Here is a 21,652-nt window from a genome sequence, read left to right on the forward strand (position 1 = left end):
TTGCTATACTACCACCCTCCATTGTTAGGAATGAATTCAGCTTCTCTCTCTCAGCCCGCCGTTGATTGTATGTGTTTCCTTGGTGCAGGGCTGTGTCCCACGTATGCCAGGTGACGTGTTACTGACAATTCCTATCACCATCCCGACATCCATGGACATCTACATCTAGTGCCCTCCAAGAGCATGGCCGCCGACATAGCACGGGAAGCCCGAGAGCCCACCCACAACTCGCCGTTGAAGGGGTTGATGTCGACAGTCTCCTTGTCGCGATTCTTGAGCTCGTCGACGTCCCAGGCGGCGAACACCACCTTGCCGTTGAGGAACTCGGCCTCGGGCGACACGACCCAGACGAGGAAGTCGGCGGGGAGAGACTGGGGAGAAGTAAGGGGTAAAATCTGATCGATATGGGTTTGCCATCAAGAGGAGGCGAAGAGATAACGTACTGTCGTCGAAGCTGAAGGGCAGCTTGGTGGTCTTGGCCAGCTGGGCGGACTTGGCGGTGTCGAGAAAGCCCGGGTGGACATGGTGGATCCGGACGTGCGGGTTCTCGGGCCCAGAGGCCTGCAGCAGCTTGACGGCGACCATTTTGGAGCTGACGTAGGCGCCCATGCCGGGAAGGGCGGGAAGAAGATGCCGACCGTTGTGAGGTTGACGAGCGTCATCTCCTTTTTCTTGTCTTGGTTGCCCAGCACCAGCGCCTGCGCCACCATGGCGTGCCGACGCCACCGCGGACGGTTGCGATGTCGGCGAAGACGCGGCGCAGTTTGCCGCTGTCCAGCAGATCTACGGCGTGTGTTGCGACCGTGAGCGAGTCGTGGTTGGAGCGGACAAGCCCCCGTGTCTCGGGAAAATGAACCGGGAAGAGGCCTCAGGTAGGTAGGGAAAGATGTACGTACGAGACGAGAACTTGCTTGACCTGCTGGAATGAAAGCCCGTTTTGCTGCCTCTTCATGTCTTTGTTGGTTCTCCACTTTTTTGCTTGCTGCCCAACCTCTACTTGTTGGTTCCCGCTTCTGTCATGCATGTGCTCAGGCAATTGCAGTGCTGTCCGTATCCAGCCAATCCATGAACTGCCCTGCCACAACTCGGGAGAGTTTCTAAGTCCCTGTTTCTAAGTCACTGTTTCTAAGTCACTGTTTCTAAGTCACTGTTTCTAAGTCACTGTGGAGTATTCTTGACTATTGACCATGTCTTTCATGCCAACGGCACGGTACTAGGTTGAATAGCGTGCGTTGCCTACCTGGTACCTTATCAGCACGCAGCCATTCTCACCTACCCACTCCTCTTCAGTCCCGCCTTTCTCTCCGTCAATATTGTGTCGATCGAGGGCTGAAAACCCCGGCGACCAACAATTTCATGCCCGACTGCGGCGTCCGAATTGTGCGCGCCGAGCGGAGGCTGCTCCATCGCGAGTGCTGTCTGCTCGAGTTCGTCCACGCCGACTACGCCGACAACACAAAGGGCATCTACCAGAGTCTGGGGCAAGGACATCCTCGCCAAGCTCCAGGCCGCCAGCCGCAAGTACGACCCCCAGCGCGTCACGTAGAAGAGGGTCCCTGGTTGTTTGATGGTATTCTAAGTGTGCCAGTCAGGCAGGGGTTCTTGCAGTCCATCGTAATTAGTGTACGCCTATCTATAGACACTTCACCTTCCTGCTTTCTAGAATGTGAATCTAGTGTGTGTAATCAATCAAAACAAAGCTGAAATACCTTATCTTTCTACCATTATTATCTCGTCACCTTGTCCCGTCATCTATTGTTCGCCTGTAAAGCCTGCCCTGGTTGCGCCCCTCCTTTTGCCGCGTACCCCCTTTTCAGTAAACAAACATGCCAAAAAAAATCTTGGCGTTCTAGAATCAAGAACCCCCTTTGAATGTCATACGGTCTCACCATCACATTGACCGTTTGCCAAGAAGACACTCTTGTTCTAGCTAAATACAAGAAGCAATCCAATCAAGCTACGAGGCAGAACCCCCTCTTCCCTTCCAATGGTTCCCACTCGCCCTACCATCGGCACTTCCACAACCCAGACACACAGACTTGTTTGGCTTCTCAAATCATCGAGAGCCATGCTTCATCAGCCACCCCTTCAGGTTCCCGACGGTGGCGCACCCGAGGAACAGCGACTACTTGATAGGGACGCTCAGCTCCGCTTGGAGCTTGTCAGCTACTAGTAGCGTAAGCGACATGAGCGGGGAGACGCCGGCATCTACGAGCGCCGTCTCGGGGCAAAGGTCCTCGGCCTCCAGGCTCGTCTCCTAAGAGACGATAAGCCGCATACAGGCGGCCACGTACGGGTGCTGTTGTCCAGCAGCTTCTGTCGTAACCGACTCGGACCGAGCACTCGCTGTCGAAGAGGGAGGCGTGATGATGGGCTCTGTCCCGGTCACGGGCGGCGGTGTTGGTGGGCGTGACTTCGACGGGCGATGGTGCTCTTGGGCTGGGAATGTAGCCTCCTGCAGATAGCTGAACGGGTGGGGTGGAAGATTACGGGCGCCGCCGCCGTTCCCCTTTCTTCGCATTGCTGGCGGCGAGCGAAGACGCCGCTGTCATCGGCACAGCTCGCCGAGCCGACGGTTGCCGAGCCGGAGCTAGTCGGCCGCATCACGCGCTACCTAGCGACGAACCCGTTCGTGGCCGAATTGGACCAGACCGTTACGCCGCCTGCAAGACGATGCGCACGCTAGCGGACGCGCGCATCGCGGCGCCGCTGCGCTCCATCAGCACGCCCGTCATTCCAGGCACTGCCCGACCACCTGGGCGAAAACGGGTACCGCAACGAGACGTCCGGCGCGTCGGTGCTGCACAGGGGTTTGGCTGCCGACAAGGGCCTCTTCCCTTGGCTCAAGAAGCGCCCGGACGTGGCGGCCGACTTCCAGAGCCTGATGGGGGTATGAACCATTTGTTTATGTTTATTGCTTCATCGAACCGAGTTAACCGATTGACCGTTGCTTGCTCGTGACAGGTCCCTAAAAAAGGCAACGGCTTGGATGTTGTCCCGTTGGACGCGTGCGTCAGTGCCGCCCATCGAGACCCCGTCCTCGTAGACATTGGCGGCAACACCCAGCATCAGCCCGCACGGCTGGTGGCATAACATCCGGAACTGGCCGGCCGGGTGGTGGTGCAGAATCGCGAGGAGACCTTTGACAGCGCCCCGGCCATCAAGGGAAATGCAGCTGATGGCGCACGACTTTTTCCAGCCGCAGCCTGTGAACCGTGCGTAAACATCACCGCAACAGTAAACTGATTAGCAGATATTATTCCCACTGTTTCCGCAATATCTTGCTAACAAGACCCGAGATTTGGACCGGAGCCAGATACTACTACCTGAGGGCGATTCTGCACAACTGGAACGACTACAAGGCGGCGCATATTCTCTCTTCCATCACGCCGGCTCTGTCCGCCGGCTCGCAGGTGCTGATCGACGAGGTCGCGGTGCCGGAGACGGGGGCGCCTGGGCGCGAGGCCCGACCTGCATATGTTGATGCTCTTCAGCGCCGGCGAGATCACCGCGCCGCAGTGGGACACCCTCTTGGACCGCGCGGGCCTGAGAACCGTGAGGGTCGAGCAGCACGCGCCCGCCTACGGGGTTGCGTCATCTTTGCCGAGCGCAAGGACTGAGGAACATGGATGAAAAGGGGCTGGGTCTTTTATGTGTCCTGTTGCACATTCTCAGCAGATAGTTCAGAATCCACACAAAATTAGATACACACACAATGACCCTATCCAAGGACCTCCCAGCGCTACTCTATCAAAAAGTTACACGGACCAGGTGAATTGTCCCCGTCTCGAGGCGCACAACCCTGTGAGCTCATGTCTGGCTGCGCTGCGCTGCTCGGCAAGGAACGAGCCCCTCTCGAGATATAATCCGTGGAGTAGCGCCGACAAAGCCGAGCTGCTGCTGTCGCTGCCTCCAGTCTTTGCGCCACCCCACTTTTGGCTCTGGTTGTGCCGCCGAAGCAGGTTCCAGAATATCCCCCATGACCGCTTCCAGCTTCTGCAGCCTGCTGCCAACGACGCGCCCACGAGCACGGTCTCATGTTGCCATCTATCTGGTGGTTGCCGAGACTGAGGGGGCCGCATTTCAGCTCGTTATCTACGCGATGCTGCTGCTGCTGCTGCGTGAGTTCCTCCCTAGTATAATGGTGATATATGCTGATGATGCGCCGGTACCCGCGATAACCACGGCGAAGGCGACGGTCAGCAACAGCTGCAGCTGGGAGCCGGTGCGGCACGTCGGGCAGTCGAGAAGGTCGCGCACAAGCTGCGCAGCCTCTCGCGTCGTCGATAGCACCGAGTCCACAGGCGTAGCGGTTGTCGTGATTAACGGCCATGACGACGATGAATATGATGACGAAAAGCGCTCGTGGCTTCCCATCAGGCGGCGATGCGAGTTGCCGCGCATCGATCCCAAGATACCGGTGGCGATGCCGATGCAGGAACCGTGGGGCTTGTTGGTGTTTTTACAGGCCAGTGGGTTTCCGCAATAGCAGAGGTTCCTGATATCGCGACAAGATCCTCCGTCCCCAAGCAGGGCGCTGCCGTTAGGGCGCGAGAGAAGTCGGGAGAGGGCGGGGGTACCGCAATGGCCGCCCACATGTCGTCGTCAAGCCACTCGAATGACATGTTCAGGTCTGAGTGGATGCCAGGTGAACGAGGGGCAAAAGGTGTGAGCATCAGGAAAAGCCAACCTTTAACCTACCAAGGTTTATCCTCAGGATGGTTTGGCCAGGTCTGCATTTCTCACTTTATGTGCTACATATAGGTATACAAGGGCACTGGGACTGTAGGCCCTGCGGGACATGTACTCCAGCTACGGAGCGAGGCTGAATAGGACGGCGGTCAGTTCCAACACGGCACGTCCTAGTGGTGCGTATGAGAGTGTACCATCATACCAGTCAGGATGAATTCCTGAGCAGGAGATCAAAGGCCTGCGGGTCGCGCCGGCACGAGCCTACCTGATGCAGAGCAACGAAGTGATCAACAGTGGTGATGACGCGCAGTGGTTGCTGTTGATGATCGCTGCTGCGCTTGCAGAGCGATCCAAACGCGAAAATCGTTGCAAACAACCACGCTGAAATGGCAAGATACTGAAGGCGCAAAAAAACTCAATATTACTGTAGCAGGAGATAGAAGGTTCGCAGTAAAAGCGAATGCTCACGAAAATGCGCAGAGGATGCAAATCAACGAAGTGTCGATACTGGTGAACTGGTGATGATGCAGGACGGGATTCAGGATGTGGACAATCCGCAGTTGCGTGTTGTGATAGACCTGCACAAATGTGGACCAGCCGTCTGCAGGTGCCGGGAAGCGTTCCCACATCTGACGTTATCGGTTCCAGGGAGCACTTGGCGGCGGAGGCTGAAAGCATGAAACAGGGATCCCGAGCGCTGGTAATCGTTTCCTGCAATGCAGGGACTCGCCCTTGAACGACAACCCCTTGTGTGTTTGATCTTCCGGCAACATCGCTCTAGACGTCGCAGGTTTGCATTGCGGCGGGGAGCGTCAGAAAAGGGTGCAGTAGGTGCACGCATGCAATTCCATAGACCGCGCGCTTCTTCAGGCCGCTGCGCATGCACCGCGCTTCGAAGCCGTTCCCCCGCGCCCCAGACCTCGTCCCGATCTCCCCTTTGAATGTCGTCGGTCCATTGGAGAAAGCGCAGTCCAGCTGTTTCTTTTCAAACTGACAGTGTGGCGAAACATCAAGCGCGCGGCTGTTTCGTCCATTTTGCAAATAGCCTGCCGTGCCGAATTTGCAAGCAGTTGGCTCAACGCAGGCTGATACGCCGACAGCACACGGGCGCGGGAAGTACAACCCATCTCCTTGCCTCTCAAACAGTGGACAACCGAACATGCCGTCCGTTTCTCCTTTCTCAACCTGCTTCTGTTATTATGCTGGGTTTGGCGTTTCCTTCACTGTTACTGTTTGTTGCTTCCCTCTCCTCTAGTCCATTCCCTTCTCTTCTCCCTTCCCTTTGCTCCTTGTTGCCACTCGTTGCAAGACTGGTGGAGGCAAATTCCGTACGCGATCTGAGGGAGCCGGGCCTCCTCATCTCTCGACTTGAGTTTCCCTCGGCTCGGTGCCGGGGCTCGGCTGGCGGGTGTCTACCATCTATCTCGCTTCTCTTCCTTTGCTTCTACTTAGCCCGTTGCTGTCGATGCTGCTGCAGATGCAGACGTCACCGAGGTAGTCCGGGTCAGCCATCGCCAGCAATGGCAGTCCCCTCCCTCTTCTCGGCATCGGTCGTGCTCGTTGCCTTGTTCTGCTGCTATGCCACCGCTCTTCAGCCATCGACACACGACCAAGGCTGTGTGCATTTGCCCATCGTCCATTCGACAAACGTCGACTACTTCTCCAGCAAACGGGGGGTTCAGCTCCAGCTAGCAAACCGATCAGATATTGCCTATTATGCTCAACGTGCTGGGTCTTCCATACATATCCTCTGTTGCCGACTGAGATTTTGCTAACCCTCGTCCCAGTAAGCATCGGCACGCCGCCACAGCCAGTCTTTGTCCAGTTGGACACAGGATCATTTGAGCTGTGGGTGAATCCAGACTGCACCGCAGTATCAGGCGCCGATGCCGCCTTCTGCGAACGGATCGGCCAATACGACACGACCAAGTCGTCGACGGCAACCTCCCTCGGCACCACCAAAACGCTGCGGTACGGCATCGGGACCGCCAACATCTCCTACTTTACCGACACCATCACGCTGGCCGGGAGCTCCACAGCTCTTCAGGCCGTCCAGTTCGGCGTGGCCACGGCGTCAGAAGACGCCTTTTCGGGGATTTTGGGGATAGGCTACGGGAAAGACGTCGCGACTCGGTACCTCAACTTCGTCGACCAGCTGCGGGCGCAGATGGTCATCAGGGTCAAGGCATACACGCTCGCGCTGGGCAGCAAGGATGCGCAGGAAGGCGTGATAGTCTTTGGCGGCGTCGACACATCAAAGTTTGCCGGCAAACTGGCCAGGCTGCCCGTCCTGCCGGCCGACCGGTCTCCCGATGGGGTGCCTCGGTTCTGGGTCGACATGCAGTCACTGTCCATTACGCCGCCGAATGGCGTGAACCGTGTGTACGATGCCAGCAAGACGCCCGTGTTCCTGGACAGCGGTTCGACCATGACTCTTCTGTCGCCAAACCTGACGGCGGCCATTGCGAACGACTTTGGAGCCCGGATGTCGGATGACAACGGTTTTTTCACGATTGACTGTGCTTTGGCGAGACTAAACGGCACCCTCGACTTTGCTTTCGACGGCGTGACCGTCAAGGTTCCTTACAAAGAGCTCACCCGGGAGGTTTCGAGCAGCCCTCCGGCTTGTTTTCTGGGCATCATGGCGAGTGAGAAGTTCACGTTGCTGGGGGATACGTTCCTACGGTCAGCTTACAGTATGCTTTTTTTTCCCTCCGCGACGGCAATTTGTCGGCATTAACAAGCCTGTCTAGCTGTCTTTGACCTCGAAACAGACTCGATCTGGATGACGCAAGCTGCCGACTGCGGCTCCTCGCCGGCGGCCTTGAACAGCGTGCAGGATTTGTCGTCCGTGACGGGCGCGTGCGGTCTGTCAGAACTCGTGGATTCTACGAGCGGCACGCTGGCGCCCAGCTCAAGCCTTGAAAGCGTTGATGGAGGAGGTGCTGCGCCTACCCGCAGTGGCGGGTCCCAGGCCCCAGGGACAAGTTCCGAGAACAACAGAGCGAGGCCTACGTCGGGGACTTCGAGGCGTTCCAGGAGTAGCATGGGGTTGGTATCGAGCTTGGGCATGGCGCTCATGCTGCACATTCTGACCTGACAGCCTTTTGGGATAGGCTCTTTAGCTTGCGATACCCCGGATTGTATTTGATTATTAGATTTGCGGATATTACCGCTCCTTTCCCGTCAGAAAATGATCCGCTCGGAGAATTGCTGTTCTTGTGTGCAAATGCCCTGCGAATTCCTGGAGGCCAGCCATGTACAAAGATGTAAAACACCTTCTCCTGTCCTCCGCTCCTTCCAGGCTCCCACCTGCCATACCGACAGAATTCAACTCAACAGTATTTGAATTGTATATCCGGATCAACCCATGTATCCCCAAACACGACATACCTGATGACAAAGTGTAGACTCCGGCCACTGAATTCTCCACCTGACTGATAGGGGTCCGTCCATTGCAGGGTCAAAAGGAGCGTAGTCCTCAACACCGAAATTCGTGGCAATTGCCGCGGCGGGAGTAACAGTCCTCTTCCCTATCAGATAGTCCCATGTCGAGGGAAATCTCCCAGTATGTTCCTGAAGGTTTTGGCTCCTCCATCAACTTTAGTAGCTCACCCAAGTTCGGCGGATCAAACTGCCGGAGCAAGGTCGGCAGGCAGATGGCATGTGTCGGGTCACGCCGAACTGCACTGACTGGTCACTGGACTGCCCAAGTCGCTTACCTCGTCATAAGTGCTCTCATAATTGTACGCTTGACTGTCATCTTGAGTGCCGTCATGGCTGTCGCCTTGAGTGCCATCGTGACGCTCGGTCTGGCTCCCCGATTCACTATCCCCTTGGGTTCTGGGCGCCAGGAGAATGAACAGTTGGCATCAGCCACCGCCTCCAGGAAGTATTGTAAAATCTGGCAGTCACTGCGCAGGCGGTAGCCTCTTCTTCTTGGACTGATCAACCGATAAACAAAAGCAGTACAGACGAGTTACCAGACCGTGAACTGGGAGATACTTGTATAGATCAACACGAGATCGTGGGAATGCACCAGCATCGAGAAGAACCTTGACCACAGCAGACGGATCACGTCTCTCTCCAAGAGCGCCGGACAGAAGGAGGGCCACTCGGCCTCGAGGCCGCATCAAGTGTGGGTCGGTCGCCACTTTTCTCTGGACGTATTCAACAAAACACTCCTTCGCAAGGAAGTGGAAATGGCACAGGGCGCAATAATCATCATTACCGGCAGTGTCGTTCCGCAGCTTGGCTGCGAAGCCGCAGAAAACAGGTGAGTCCCTCGACTGGTTGTTGTGGTGCGCCTTGGCTCGCCCGAAAGCATCTAGCAGTCCATCAAGAAGACCGCCTCCACGTCCCCAATAAAAATCTACAGCATCTTGAATCGTGGCAATCTGGAATGCCGTCGGTCCTCGCCAAATGAAACTCCGCAAGGAGGAGACGAACGTAGGTGGATATATGGGTCAGAGTTGGAACCTTGGCAGCAAACTCCTGGAGCACGCTGCTCTGGCGCACGAATCCCGTACGGTGCGGTGAAAGAATAGAATCTCCTTTTGGTAAATCAGAGGCACTGGGCTGACTTCCACGATTTCCAATAAGCCTTTTGTTAGACCGTCGAGCTGATATTTAGCTTGGAAATGGCGCTGCCGGATCTCCTCGTCAGTCTACGGCCGTGACTCTCACTTCATCGGGAAGTCGACGTCCTATAAGTCTTGAAGCCACGTGACACTCAGAAAATTCAGCTGCCAGTCCATGAGTCTGGGGTATTCTGCAACTAGGAGCAGCAGTTTAAAAGTCCTGGCCTGATCGAGAGAATCAATGGACATGAGAGATCCTCTTGTAAAGCTTGCTGAGATCCCTGGTGATGGCTTGGAGATGCTGCTTCAGCGAGTCGATGGGATCGTATCGCGCGATGGCCTTGAGAAGACTGCGCATAGCAAGGCTCGCCCACGAGAGAACCCCGTGAGAGGCGTCAGCGACTTTGTCTACCAGGTCGACATAGCACGCCTGGACTTGGGGTCGCTGGGACGATCTGTCCTTCTCAAACATCTGTCGGCCGGCGAGAACAATGTCGAATCTCGCCAACTCATGCAGACGAATGCGCTGCTCGTCCGAGAAGGTGTCTTCGAACTGCCTATACGGACGGAGCTGGCCAGGATCTTGACATCTGGATAGTCGGCCCAAGAGTTTCAGATCGTCGGCCAACCATTGATATTCCAACTCGTCAACCTCGTCCCGCCATACTCGCTAAGCTGTCTTTGAACAGACAAAAACGACAGCCGCGCTGCGTGGATCTGGTTATCAGGTCGGTAAAGGCCTTCTTGATGTCGTTGGGCCCGAAGAAAAGCTCGTCGATCCACTCCTCTGCCTTGGCCTGGAGAAGCTTCGGTGGGCTCGTCAGAAGACATCGGGTATGAGTTCCGGGCACTGAATGAGAATTTCGAAGAGGATGGAACGGTAGAGCCCTTCCAGAGAGTACTGTAACCGCTACCCAGACAGCCAATAGTAAAAGTGGGCAGAAACGAGCTGCTTTGAGCCAGCGCATTTCCCAGCTCCTGCTTGGTTCTCCAGTCACTCAAGGGGAGCTTCATCAGGGTCGACTTGCCGAAGCCTGCTTCCCCGAAATGTGGAATACGCCGTTCCCGTCTCTCAACCAGTGCAGAAAAAATGATGCAGCTGCCGCCCTTTCCTCGGATTATTCTTCGTCTTCTTCCTCTTCCGAATGGGTGGGTGGGCTTCCTGGGAACCACTCAAAAGTGTCAACTTCAGCAGGGGCCATATGGTCCTTTCTCCGACGAAGTGATCCGAAATGCAGCTGCCTGAGAATTCGTATCTCGGGCGAGGGCCTGATCCTGCTCTGCAGCAAACCGTAGACACTGTCGCGTATTGCGCGCAAAAGTTGCAACTGGTCACTCATGTCGTGGTCCGCTGGGTCTAGAACGGTGTTGCCCTTGCCAAATCCTGGTGATGTGAATCAGGTGGGAAAACTGGATGGATGGTTTTTTCCATAGCGTCCAAGACGTCCTCTCGAAGTCTTTCCAACTGTTCCATCGCATCTAATGACTCTCAAAACCTGTAACTGGAAGTCGGACAACCGAAACCTTAATCGCTGCCTGCCGATCACTAGAAAGAGGGGAGATCTCTCAGCAAGACTGATAAACAGTAAGAAAAGAAAAGACAGGAAAAGACAGAGGTGAAGGAGACAGGGGAGAGGAAGAGGAAGAGTAAAAGGAAGTAAAGTAACGAAAAGAGAGAAAAATGAGTTTCTGCTGTAAGTTTGCTGAGTGAGGCGTACGTAGGGTTGAAAAGCCAGGCGAGTCATGATCTCGGAGCGATATCTGCCTAACTGCTTTTCGAAATCAAGTATCTCTCCTCTTTTTTGCATGGATTTGGAAGTCAGTTTCACGCTCTTCCAGGTAGAACCGTTTGGGCTCGTTTTCAGCGTCTCGAGGAGGTTGGACAGCTTTTGAGATAGAGTTTGGCATCTGCTGCCGAGTTCCTTTAACGTCGTCTCATATTCGGACTTGCCGTCGGGCAGTCGAGCCAGTGGTCTGACGACCGCGTGGAAGTCGTTTATCACGATGTTTATGTGGGTGTCTCGGAGAGACTGCCGATTTTGAGTACCTCCAGGGTTCCGGTGACGATCTTGTAACCGACATCGATGAATGTTAGGGCGCTGGCTGCGAAGCTGACAGCAGTGATGGGGTCCATTTTTGGGTACAATCAAGCTGACCCAGATTACACAAGTAAACCCTGCTGGAGCCGAAGCAATGCATGCGAAGAGGAGAATATCATATCGCGACGTCGAGATCCCCCGGGGTGGGGGAGGGGTTGTTGTTACACAATAGGCAGCGAGGCTGAATGCGGTTGGCGCATTGGTACCAGTGGCAGCATCTCCAGCAACGTACGCAGTATCAAACTCTGGACGCATATCGTCCAATGGAAAAGATGAGCCTTAGTATCTGTAACGCGGTTGATACTCTGATATCGCCTGGGAACTCTAAATCCCGGGTAAGACCCATATCGTGACGATGATCCTTTGTTTTGTTTCTGGTTTCGTATACCCGAGCTCGAGCGGGATGACCAGTGATCAAACCAGGTCTCTTTCAATGATAATTCCTCTGCAATCAGGGCGAATTTTGCGAGGGACCTTCCCCTGTTGGCCTGGCCGTCGGGATCGGTGATCATCTTACCTTAACCTGTTGGCCAACAGCCGGCCTCATTTTGAGTGTCGGAGGAGCCGAAACACCGTCGGACTCCCCTTCCATGTCTTTTTAGAACTGAGAGCCGGAACGTGAACATAGCATACAGTCTCTCAGACTTCGATGCAGGCCACAGTTAGGCATTTGAGAGATGCGTCCCAGATGCTTGATGGGTGGGGCCGTGAAGTCGAAACGTTGAAACGTCCGGTGGGCCCTCAGTTCTTCGATTCGGCCTTTGAATGGCGGCTTGCCAACTGTCTCCTTGCTCCATGTCAGGGGCAGCTGCGGGGCACCAATCCGGTTATGACCAGGCTTTGCAGTGGACCGCTCTTCCAGGGGAAAATCTTCAGGAAGTGCTGTTGTGGAACGAATTCAGCTTCATCAATACGAGGAAGCCCTGGACCCGGGTGGTGTGCTGTCAAGGGACACAACAGTCGATGGCATAGTTCCGAGATCAAACGTATTAGGTTCTCAGTTATCGTCATGCCTTTCCACAACATGGCTCTTGCAACAAGAAACTAAAAGGAAACTTTCGTGTCAGAATGCATCTGGCCGCACTGCAGGTATCCTGACGTACTCCGTACAAACAACAAGGTCGAGCCTTGTCGATCGGCGCGCCAAGCCGTCCTGAGACTGTGCTACCTCCCGGCCGACCCGTCCTTGCAGCTGACCGGGGCGCCACCCTGAAGGATTCAGGGACAAAATGATTACAATTCTCGACCCGCCGTTCGTTTCTCCCCATCTCAAGACCTCAAACCTGCTTCAAGGCCACCCCCAGTGACCGTTTCTTCTCTTTCCTTCCCTCATCCTTCTGCGACCAACCGTCCTTGTGCGACGCCGACACTCGTTCCTGTCCGGTTCTCGCATTCAGTCACTTTGAATCTTCCCACGCTCTTTCCTCAATCATTGAGGCCGCTTTCTCCATCACTCTTTCTCTCGACAATCTCTTGCATCAGTGACGCAATTGCCAAGTTTGCCAAGTCAGACTCCCGTCTACGGACGAACCTTCAAATCAACACATCAAGATGCGTCCCACGACGGCTCTCGTCGCCGGCGTCCTCGCCTCGCGCGCGTCCGCCGAGAACTATCTCGGCTTCAACTCTGGCGCCACCCTCGCCGATCGCTCTGCCAAGTTCAAAGCCGACTTTGAAGCCGAGTTCAAGACGGCGCAGGGCCTCGAGAACGCCCCAGGCACTTTCAACGCCGTGCGCCTCTACACCAACATCCAGGCCTACTCCCAAGATGACCCCATCCAGGCTTTCGAGGCTGCTATCGACACAAACACGAAGCTGCTGCTCGGTATCTGGACATCGGGCACCGACAACATCGACAAGGAGCTCAGCGCGCTAAAAAAGGCCGTGGAGCAGTACGGCAGCAAGTTCACCGACCTCGTTATCGGCATGTCGATTGGCAGCGAGGATCTTTACCGCGTCTCCGAGACGGGCATCATCAACAAGGCCGGTGTCGGTGCCGGTCCCGATGTGATCGTCAACTTCATAAACCAATACAAGAAGGCCTTTGAGGGGTCGGCCCTGGCGAGCGTCCCCATTGGGCACGTCGACACGTGGGATGCGTGGACTAACAGTTCCAACAAGGCCGTGGTCGACGCGGTCGATTGGATCGGCGTGGACGAATACCCCTACTATGAGAACGGAAAGGGCAACGACATCAAGAACTCGGGCAGCCTGTTCGACCGCGCCTTCAACGCCGTCAAGGGCGTTGCCGGCAGCAAGCCCATCTGGGTCACCGAGACGGGCTGGCCCGCCACGGGCCCCAACTGGGATCAGGCTGTCGCCAGCGTCGAAAACGCCAAGTACTACTGGGACGAGGTTGGCTGCCGCCAACTCTTTAACAAGGTACCCACCTTCTGGTACAACCTGCGCGACTCGAACCCGGACAACGAGATGAAGTTTGCCATCACCGAGAAGCTCTCGACGAAGCCGCTCTTCGACCTGACCTGCCCGACCACCTTTGACACCCCCACCGCTACTGCCACCTCCAGCGCGGCCTCGGCCACCGGAACTGGCGTCTCTGCCCCTGGCAGTGGTTCTGCCAATAGCGGTAGCGGTAGCTCCACTCAGTCTGGCAGCGGCACCAGCAGCGGTACCAGCAGTGGCAGCAGTAGCAGCGGCAGCGGTACCCAGTCGTCGTCGAGCCCGAGCCCGAGCACTGCGGGCGCGTACATAGGCAAGAGTCTCTCGGCGGCGGCCGTCGGCAGCCTGGCCCTCGTTGCCGGCGTCTTTGCTCTGTTTTAAGCAGTCAGCTGAACATAATCTTGAGCGATGGATATTAATCGTACACCAATAGCATTTGTTGGGTAACGCGTGTCTGCGGCCATTGGCGTCTTCCTTATTTGTCTTTTCCTTCTCTCCCTTCGTTGCTGCCGGCCTGCATCCCTGCAGCTGGAATCTGGGTACTATTAGACATACAAGAATAGAGCTGGGCAACAGTTGTTCTGGTTTCCGCTGACGTGTTCTGAAATTGCTGTAGCATTTCTCAGGCCTGATCTGGGTTTCCATTTGTATCGTGTTTTATGATCCGAGTATCGTCGAGCTCGGGGCTGATGCTGCAGGTTCTAGCCGCCCCAAAATGACCAGCAGCGCGAGCATGGATTTGAGCTTTCTCTTGATTGCTTCAAACATGGCATGCACATCAGCAAAAAGCTTGCGGATTCTTCAGTCTTGTGCAGGAATATGACATATTCGTGCCGCAAGTATATCGGGCAGCAAATTGCTAGTGTCGGTTGCGCGACTTTGACTCGTACTGGCCGCTCTACGTCATCGATCTGCATCGCCCGTTGCTCGTTTTAAACATGCCTCTGCTTTCCACAGGCATCTGTTGCCGTTTACTTCCACTCTGAAGTTAGCCACCGATGCTTCAACCATCAAGGTAACCCATATTTCAGTTCCTGACACCTTGCCAAAACAGAATCCACACGCAAATACACAACCAGCACACCCATTACAATGCCCACGCGAACCCCCAACAAACCGGAAGCCCACCCGGCAAGTAAACCCAACCCCATCCGCAACCTTTCCGAGTTCGCCGTAGCCGACACTCCCGGCACGTCCGGGCCAGAGTACGCCGCAGCAGGAGACTACCTCCAAGCCCGATTCGCGCCCATGAGCCCTCCTTCCCAACAACAACAATCTGCCCAGAACCAGAACCAGACGAACCAGACCCAACACTGCAGCGCCTCGGCAGAAGAACAAGAAGGCGGAGGGATGCCGACGGCGCTAGAGCGCGGCGTCCGCGGCGGGTCCGGCCCGGTAGACGACACGGAGCGGCGCGCGACGCGGTACGTGAGCGTCGGGCAGCAAGACGTGGACGGCGATGGCGAGACCATCCCGAAGCAAAACGAAAACGTGGATGCCGACGGCAGGATGGGCGATGTACCGTACGCCGAGGGCAAGGTCGCAAATGCGGTTGAGCAGAAACATGGGACGCAGCGTGTGTCCGGGTCGTCGTCGTCGCCGGGGTTTCTTCACGGCGGGCCGGAATTTCAGCGGTTGCATGGGCGCGGGAGGGGGGAGGTCAGCCTTGATGCCGGGGAGGCGGATTTGGAGAGGTGAGTTTCGTCCTGAGATGAAGTGAGGATGGAAGGAAGGAAGGAAGGAAAGTAGAGGAGAGAGTGTGTGACTTGCTGACATGACTTGGGTGGTGGAACAGAAAGAAGCAGCAGCAGGCGGCTGCGAGGAAGCAGGTTATGGATGCGAGGAGGGGGGGAGAGGATGTGGATGGACGGGGGACCGCTGGGCCGAGCGGGCGGCAGCCAACGCCAGAGGTCTGATTTGAGTTCTCTTGCATACCGAGAAGGGACCAAAAATGGGGTTGTGACAGTTGGATCGTCTCCTGGTTGCTGAAGGACGATCGGCTCCGAGGTACGCCAGAGCTAGATGGAATGGTGGTATTAGGGGCTTGAGTAATGATGTTGTATCTAAGGAAACGTAAGGGGTATCCTGACGCCTGCTCCCACCTCAATGCAACCTGCATGCCTGTCCCTACAGCCAGGGGTTAGGCATGCTCTGCTCCACCACCGTCCCGTTACCGAACACGGTCCCGTTCCTCAGTATTTCAACCCGGCCAAGATGCAGCATAGGGTCAGGATCATCAACCGTCGTGCCGTTGGCAAAAATGATGCCGTTCCACGGCACCCCGCGGCTCTCCACCATGCCCATTTCGCCCCGCCTAAGCAATGGATTCCTCCGCCTGCCGACATCGCAGTTCTCGCTGGCCATGTACAGGTTCATGCCCACCGCCAGGGTGTACATCTCGGCGCTCAGCCGGTTCCACGCCCATTGGTCCCGCTGCTGCACGCCAATGTAGTCCACCATCAGCACGTTGGGCCAGTGCTCCGGGTCCATGCCGTTGACGCCCGCCCAGTACAGCGACGGGTTTGTCGGCTGGATGGCAAAATTCTGCAGACTGTAAGCCGTCGTGGCCACGGCATCGGGCGTCACCAGCCACTGCGCGATCATGAAGCTGCCGTAGTCGGACGCGCCGCCCCCGCGCGTGACTGAGCGCCAGTTGTTGACCTGGTCCGGCACCATGTCGCTCGCCTGCATCCTGTTGGACCAGTGGTCCCGGATGGTCATGCGGCCAATGTCGTAGATGCCGTCGGCGGGCGACTCGCGGCCGTCGAGATGGCCGTTGAGCAGCAGAATGACGCAGCCCTTGCCCTCGTTGTGGTCCATGAAATACGACGCCTTGTGGTTCTGGAAGCCCGTGTTGGTGTCCAGGTGCAGGCAGCGGTTGTGGATGGCCCGCAGCTTGGAGAAGAAGTCGTCCACGATGGCCGCGTTCCACAGGATGGGCCCACGGTCGGGGAACTCGTACCGGCCCACGAGGTAGCGCATGGCGAAGAAGATGATTTCGCCCGGGTTCTCGGACGTGAACCGGTTGATTTCGCTGATGACGTCGTCGAGGGATTCACCAGTGTTGCCGATGGCGAGCGTGGCCATCTCGTCGTTGACGTGCATCACCCAGAACCCGTTGTTTCGTCCGGCGTCGTCGTTTGCGTGGACGGAGCAGATGCGGAGGTCAAACCAGCGGGAGCCGGTTTGGAGCTGGTCGTAGATATTGATGCCCTGGTTCTGGGTGTTCTCCTCGCTGCCGATGCTGACGATCTTGTCCGTGATCGTGCTCATGCCCGCGTCGTGCGTGCCGGGCATAATGAGGTGGCGGACCGGGCGGTCGCGGATAACGTCGTACATATTCCGCATCCAGTTGCCGGGTCCGTGCCGGAGCGACGCCTGGAAGCCGAAACGGTTGCTCCCGGTGATGACCAGGGACACTGCCGTGTCTCCGCCGGGGTACACGTATTCTCGCTGGCCAAGCCCCATCCCGCTGAGATCTAGGACGACTCGTCGGGGGTCCGAACTGGGAATATACGATTTTACCCGCAAAGCGAAGCGCTTGTCGGTGCCGTCAATGCGGTAGTAGGCCTCGCCGGCGTCGTCTCTTGTGGACCAAGTCCCCCGGTACTTGACAGCGTTCTGGCGGGCTCGACCTTGGGGCACGTCTCCAAAGTCAAAGATATCCATCTGGTACGAATGAGTGCCCTCCAACATGAAGCGGTGCGGCGTGAGGTTGACGACGGTGACGTAGAATTTGGTGCTCAGCATGCCCACCACGGGATTCAGCTTGTCGTACGGCTGGTGGGTGCCCGCAGGCATAGTCTCGGTGCTGTAGGTGCGGTCTTGGGCGTTACACATATCGTCCGTCTGCCCGCTCGCGAGATGACATGCCGAGCTGGCCAGCATGGCCAACAGCCTAAGCGCTCTCATGTCCAGGCACTGCGATGATGACTGCCCGCTGTGTTGAGGGAGAGCGACGTCACGGTGAGCGCAGAACCTTGTGTGAGCCGTGCACACGACTGGGGCAGTCGCGGCCGGCAAGAGAAGACCATCCCAATATAGTAAATGACTTCGGGTGCCATCTCCTGCGTCGCGTTTGCGCCCATCCAATACATCTCCAAAAGGTATCAAGTACTAGAATTTTGGCCGGCCGGGAAATGATACTGTTCGGGAAGCTGGCCAAGACGCCAACCAATCAGTGTCCTTCCCACACCCAAGACATTGTGCCCCTGACTTGTTGCCCCACCCCCTGATGCCGCTGAGATGGTCCCTGACGTCGGTCACAGGTCGTTATTTGCCGGGCAATCTGGGGTCACACGCAGCCTCTCGGAAGTTGAAAAATGACAGCAGGTGCAAGGCCGTCCGTGCTCAGATGTCCAAGCCGGCAAAAAAACCTCTCCCGCCGGGAATTGAACCCGGGTCTCGAGCGGTGCTAATACCCCGGTAGAGGGGATTTGACAAGCTCACATACTGACCACTATACTACGGAAGATGTCACCGGTGTGGGCACCGGTCGTAGCGAGGCAACGTTGCAGAGCGAGGGCGTTTTGGTACATTATGTAGGATTAAACATGATCTCTCAACCTGGCCATCGAGAACCTCTGCTGCTCCCCTTCATCCACGAGCACTGACGGAGCGTCTGTTTGACAAGTTAAGCACCTACAGTCTGCGTATGATGCAGCTTGGTCACTATCTGCATTTCTATCGACAGGCTGTTATGGATCATAATACTTGAGATTGCGCATTTACTTAATCCCAAAGATTAACATAGGTAACCTTGCGATGTGGATTTGATCTATCTTATTACGATTCAAATTCTAAAAGGAGAGGAATCCTTAGGAGTATCAAGGTTTCTGGAAAGCCGCGACTAGTAACATGACTAAGTACCTTAACTTGAATAAACCTCTGGTTTCAACACTTTCGCGATAGTGTAACTATACAATCCAGCCCTGGTTAGTTCGTTAGCGTAGCACATGGCGGGGCACTACTTGAGACAGGACTGAGAAACATGAAACCAAGGAACGTGAGAAAAAAGGAAGAGAGAATAAATAATGAAATGTAAAGATAAAAAGTAAGAAAAGAGGAAATAGAATAACAGAAGTAAGAGGAATAGGAAGAGGAAAGGGAAAGAAACAAAACAGGATACAAGTAGGTCAAGTGAAAGAAATGAGTTATACGTCTGGAATACCTGTAGTACTACCTGTGAGAGACGAGCGTACATTTAGGTGAGGCGCGAGGGCAGTGCCAATGGGACTCATTTCTGCTAATCACAAGATGGGGAGAAAAGGAAGAGCTCTTGCAGGTGCAGGGGATAGATGCCAGAGCAAGTGCGGCACGCGAGAGCAGGGCAAACGTGCACCTCGACGGCAGGCGCCACCGTCACCGTACCCTAAGGTCTATATTAGAGTATAAACCCTGAATCGAAGCGCTTAGCTCGATGTGGCTCTCACTGCCTTACAGCAGCAACCCGCTTGATGGCAGGTCAACCGAATATTGGCAGGTGCTGGAAACTCCGTTCTTCAACCTCCACCAGATGCTCTGTCTTGATCTCACGCAGCTCCATCTAAGCCCAACCAACCGACCGCTTCTGCTCTGCCCGTTCTTGCATTGCAACTCATCGTAACATCTAACACGCCGATCCTCTCTATCGTCGACTCTATATCCAAAACACTGCAGCCAACGTCCCTCAAATAGAGGGGAGCCAAGAGCTTCAAACCAACAAAATCCAGAATAAGTCAAGCCCAGGCGCCAACAAGGCTCATACAAACAGCGCCAAGCAGCACCAGCAGGCACGCAATCACCCTCTTCCGGCCCCTTAGAACGCCCCAGCTCTGGTCGCTCAGAAAGTCCTCGGCAAGCAGCTCGATTAGGGCAGCAAACACGAGCAGGCCCGACGACACGGCGTTCATGGTGCCGACCAGGATGAGCCCAAACTCGGAGTCGGGGCTGTAGAGGGTGTGGGTCGCCAGTCCGATAGCTTGGCCAATTGGTGTTCTTTCCCCACCAGGGTTAGTCACTCGCATGGCAATCATCAGGATGAGGGAACGGTAGGAATGTTGGGTTGGATCCGACGACTTACGTGCATCCGTACGCAAGGACCATCAGCCAGGGCTGGAGAGTCTTCTTCGGCCAGGAGATGGAGGCGATGCGGGCGCCGAGGGCGAGGCCTTCAAATGTTTCTGGGGAGCAGGTCAGTCAGTCACCGGCCATCAGTCATGCCGGGAAAGAGGGGAGAGAGAAAACTGACGATGGAAGGCAATGGCGATGAGGAGAACGACAAAGTCGCCTCCAATGGCCACGCTCAGGGCCATGCCGATGAAGACGCTGTGGAATAGGATGCCCACTTCCAGAAGCATGCACTGGAGAATGCTCTTCTTGTGCAGCTGCTCGGGCGTGAGGCCAGCCCCCTGAGACTCAATCTCCAGTGTCTCCTTGGAGGCGTTGGCCTGCGTCCTCCTGAAAGCCGTTTCCCGCAGCGGGGCGGGCTCGATGCTCGCTCGGCGAGTTGCTGAGGGCCGGGTTATGGCTGCCGCAACGGCCGCATGACCGCAATGGCCGCCTGCCATGGATGTCCGGACCGCCTGTGCCTCGGCCCCTGGCCCTTCGGCACCGCGCGACGATACGGCCCGCGCAGCTTGCGGCAGAAAGGTCCGCGCCGGGCTAAAAACCATCTCGATGACGCTCACGAAAAAGATGCCGACAAGGGCAATGGCTCCCGGCATGGCCGGGTAGTCGGTGGTCCAAAAATTGGAGAGGCAGGGGTTGCCTAGCGAGATGAATGCGGTCGGCAGCAGGTGCACGAAGGCGGTGGCCAGAAGGACGCCGGTGCCGAAGTGACGGACGCCGAAGAAGAAGGGCTCCGGGATCCGAAGGATGGGGAACTTGGCAGCGAGCATGGGGATTGCGCAGGCCAGGCTCGAGACGGCGAGAATGATGAGTAGAGCACCGACGTGGAGGGGCGTGTTGTACTCGTCTGCGCTGGCGACACTGCCTGCGCAGGCATCCTTGCGCTTTACGAGACGACCGAGAGTAACGTCGGCTGCAGGGACGGTCAGTGTTCATCGTGTGGTTTGGGATGAAGCATGCCAAACATCCTCCCGGCAGCGGACAAAGGGGTGCGGGGGCAGGCATGGGAAAGGGGCATGCACACCTCTGTCCACGGTCAAAACAGCGGGTTTGACAGTACGCGCAAACAGAGCTGAAAGAAAGCTCCCGGCGAGGTTGATCAGCGTCGACGCAACGAAGACGGACGCGATCCAGCCTACCCAACCCGAAGGGGCCCGGGTTCGGCACGAGTAACGACAGGCTTGGCCTTCACCACCAAGCACTGTCTGGGGAGCAACGAGCGGTCCTATGGGTTGCATCTTAGCGAAAGCAGCTTCAATGAACGAGGGGTGTGGAGGTTTAGAAACAGCACTTACGGCGCAGCCGATCGCTCGTTGCCAGAGGTGAGCCGTTGGGTGAGACACGGTCGTAGTCGCCGAGGCGAATTTCACAGGCTTGTTTCTCATCATTCAGGAACCCCCCTCGGTTGCCTGGACCGGTACACCCATGGCGATGTTCGCGGGCGTTGGCAATGCCGTTCAGATCCTGGCGGGTCGTGAGGTCAGGGGCCAGGAACGGCGGATTCTGGTTCCATGTCGGGTGCTCGAGATCGTCCTCAGTTCTCGAAGGCCGGTTCATGGCGGGACAAGGGCACGCGCAGCGTGTGGTGTTTGGCGGCCTTCTTCGTGTGTTTGGGGTTTGACAGATGGTAGTTTATGTCTTCATAAGGTTGCTTCTTTCAGGCGGGATTTAACTGACTCTTCAGTGTCCAACGCAACTTGGTTCGAAGGCGACCGAACAATGCCGATTACTGGCAATTTTAGTGGGACGCAGCAGTGGACGCTGAAACTTGGC

The 21,652-nt window shown here is 56.3% G+C and overlaps 9 protein-coding genes and 1 non-coding gene across 10 annotated transcripts; 4 read left to right on the forward strand and 6 right to left on the reverse strand.

The window, feature by feature from the left end:
* Positions 1–11: 11 nt before the first annotated feature.
* On the reverse strand, positions 12–942 carry N657DRAFT_649943 (uncharacterized protein). The gene has a single exon (XM_062793829.1). It carries the CDS (start codon positions 607–609, stop codon positions 166–168), a length of 444 nt encoding a protein of 147 aa, XP_062643400.1. The 5' UTR covers positions 610–942; the 3' UTR covers positions 12–165.
* A 414-nt stretch (positions 943–1,356) lies between these two features.
* N657DRAFT_684264 (uncharacterized protein) lies at positions 1,357–3,620 on the forward strand (the record flags this gene model as incomplete). The annotated part of the gene is made up of 5 exons (XM_062796659.1): positions 1,357–1,521; positions 2,561–2,632; positions 2,687–2,890; positions 2,965–3,084; positions 3,300–3,620. 5 exons carry the CDS (start codon positions 1,357–1,359, stop codon positions 3,618–3,620), a joined length of 882 nt encoding a protein of 293 aa, XP_062643401.1.
* Positions 3,621–3,720: 100 nt separating this feature from the next.
* On the reverse strand, positions 3,721–4,210 carry N657DRAFT_649946 (uncharacterized protein). The gene has a single exon (XM_062793830.1). The coding sequence runs from the start codon at positions 4,080–4,082 to the stop codon at positions 3,759–3,761; it is 324 nt and encodes a 107-aa protein (XP_062643402.1). The 5' UTR covers positions 4,083–4,210; the 3' UTR covers positions 3,721–3,758.
* A 2,002-nt stretch (positions 4,211–6,212) lies between these two features.
* On the forward strand, positions 6,213–7,878 carry N657DRAFT_604160 (acid protease; the record flags this gene model as incomplete). Its single annotated transcript, XM_062790166.1, has 3 exons — positions 6,213–6,417; positions 6,480–7,388; positions 7,446–7,878. 3 exons carry the CDS (start codon positions 6,213–6,215, stop codon positions 7,790–7,792), a joined length of 1,461 nt encoding a protein of 486 aa, XP_062643403.1. The 3' UTR covers positions 7,793–7,878.
* Positions 7,879–9,510: 1,632 nt separating this feature from the next.
* N657DRAFT_684267 (uncharacterized protein) lies at positions 9,511–11,406 on the reverse strand (the record flags this gene model as incomplete). Its single annotated transcript, XM_062796660.1, has 3 exons — positions 9,511–9,854; positions 9,940–10,078; positions 11,320–11,406. 3 exons carry the CDS (start codon positions 11,404–11,406, stop codon positions 9,511–9,513), a joined length of 570 nt encoding a protein of 189 aa, XP_062643404.1.
* A 1,516-nt stretch (positions 11,407–12,922) lies between these two features.
* On the forward strand, positions 12,923–14,152 carry N657DRAFT_581237 (glycoside hydrolase family 17 protein; the record flags this gene model as incomplete). Its single annotated transcript, XM_062789509.1, has 1 exon — positions 12,923–14,152. The coding sequence occupies one exon, from the start codon at positions 12,923–12,925 to the stop codon at positions 14,150–14,152; it is 1,230 nt and encodes a 409-aa protein (XP_062643405.1).
* Positions 14,153–14,674: 522 nt separating this feature from the next.
* N657DRAFT_649950 (uncharacterized protein) lies at positions 14,675–15,901 on the forward strand. Its single transcript, XM_062793831.1, has 2 exons — positions 14,675–14,758; positions 14,826–15,901. Exon 2 carries the CDS (start codon positions 14,864–14,866, stop codon positions 15,467–15,469), a length of 606 nt encoding a protein of 201 aa, XP_062643406.1. The 5' UTR covers positions 14,675–14,758; positions 14,826–14,863; the 3' UTR covers positions 15,470–15,901.
* N657DRAFT_658887 (PLC-like phosphodiesterase) lies at positions 15,899–17,683 on the reverse strand (the record flags this gene model as incomplete). The annotated part of the gene is made up of 1 exon (XM_062794936.1): positions 15,899–17,683. One exon carries the CDS (start codon positions 17,681–17,683, stop codon positions 15,899–15,901), a length of 1,785 nt encoding a protein of 594 aa, XP_062643407.1.
* Positions 17,684–18,147: 464 nt separating this feature from the next.
* N657DRAFT_t149 lies at positions 18,148–18,245 on the reverse strand. The gene has a single exon. It is a non-coding gene; the product is annotated as a tRNA-Asp (tRNA).
* Positions 18,246–19,086: 841 nt separating this feature from the next.
* On the reverse strand, positions 19,087–21,621 carry N657DRAFT_626446 (Zip-domain-containing protein). Its single transcript, XM_062790788.1, has 5 exons — positions 21,175–21,621; positions 20,904–21,104; positions 20,001–20,792; positions 19,833–19,932; positions 19,087–19,747 (listed from the first exon to the last, which is right to left on the reverse strand). Exons 1-5 carry the CDS (start codon positions 21,434–21,436, stop codon positions 19,489–19,491), a joined length of 1,614 nt encoding a protein of 537 aa, XP_062643408.1. The 5' UTR covers positions 21,437–21,621; the 3' UTR covers positions 19,087–19,488.
* Between the last annotated feature and the right edge of the window lie 31 nt (positions 21,622–21,652).

This window comes from Parathielavia appendiculata (assembly GCF_033297405.1).
Source record: "Parathielavia appendiculata strain CBS 731.68 unplaced genomic scaffold N657scaffold_24, whole genome shotgun sequence".
In the NCBI taxonomy this organism is placed as follows: Eukaryota; Fungi; Ascomycota; class Sordariomycetes; order Sordariales; family Chaetomiaceae; genus Parathielavia; species Parathielavia appendiculata.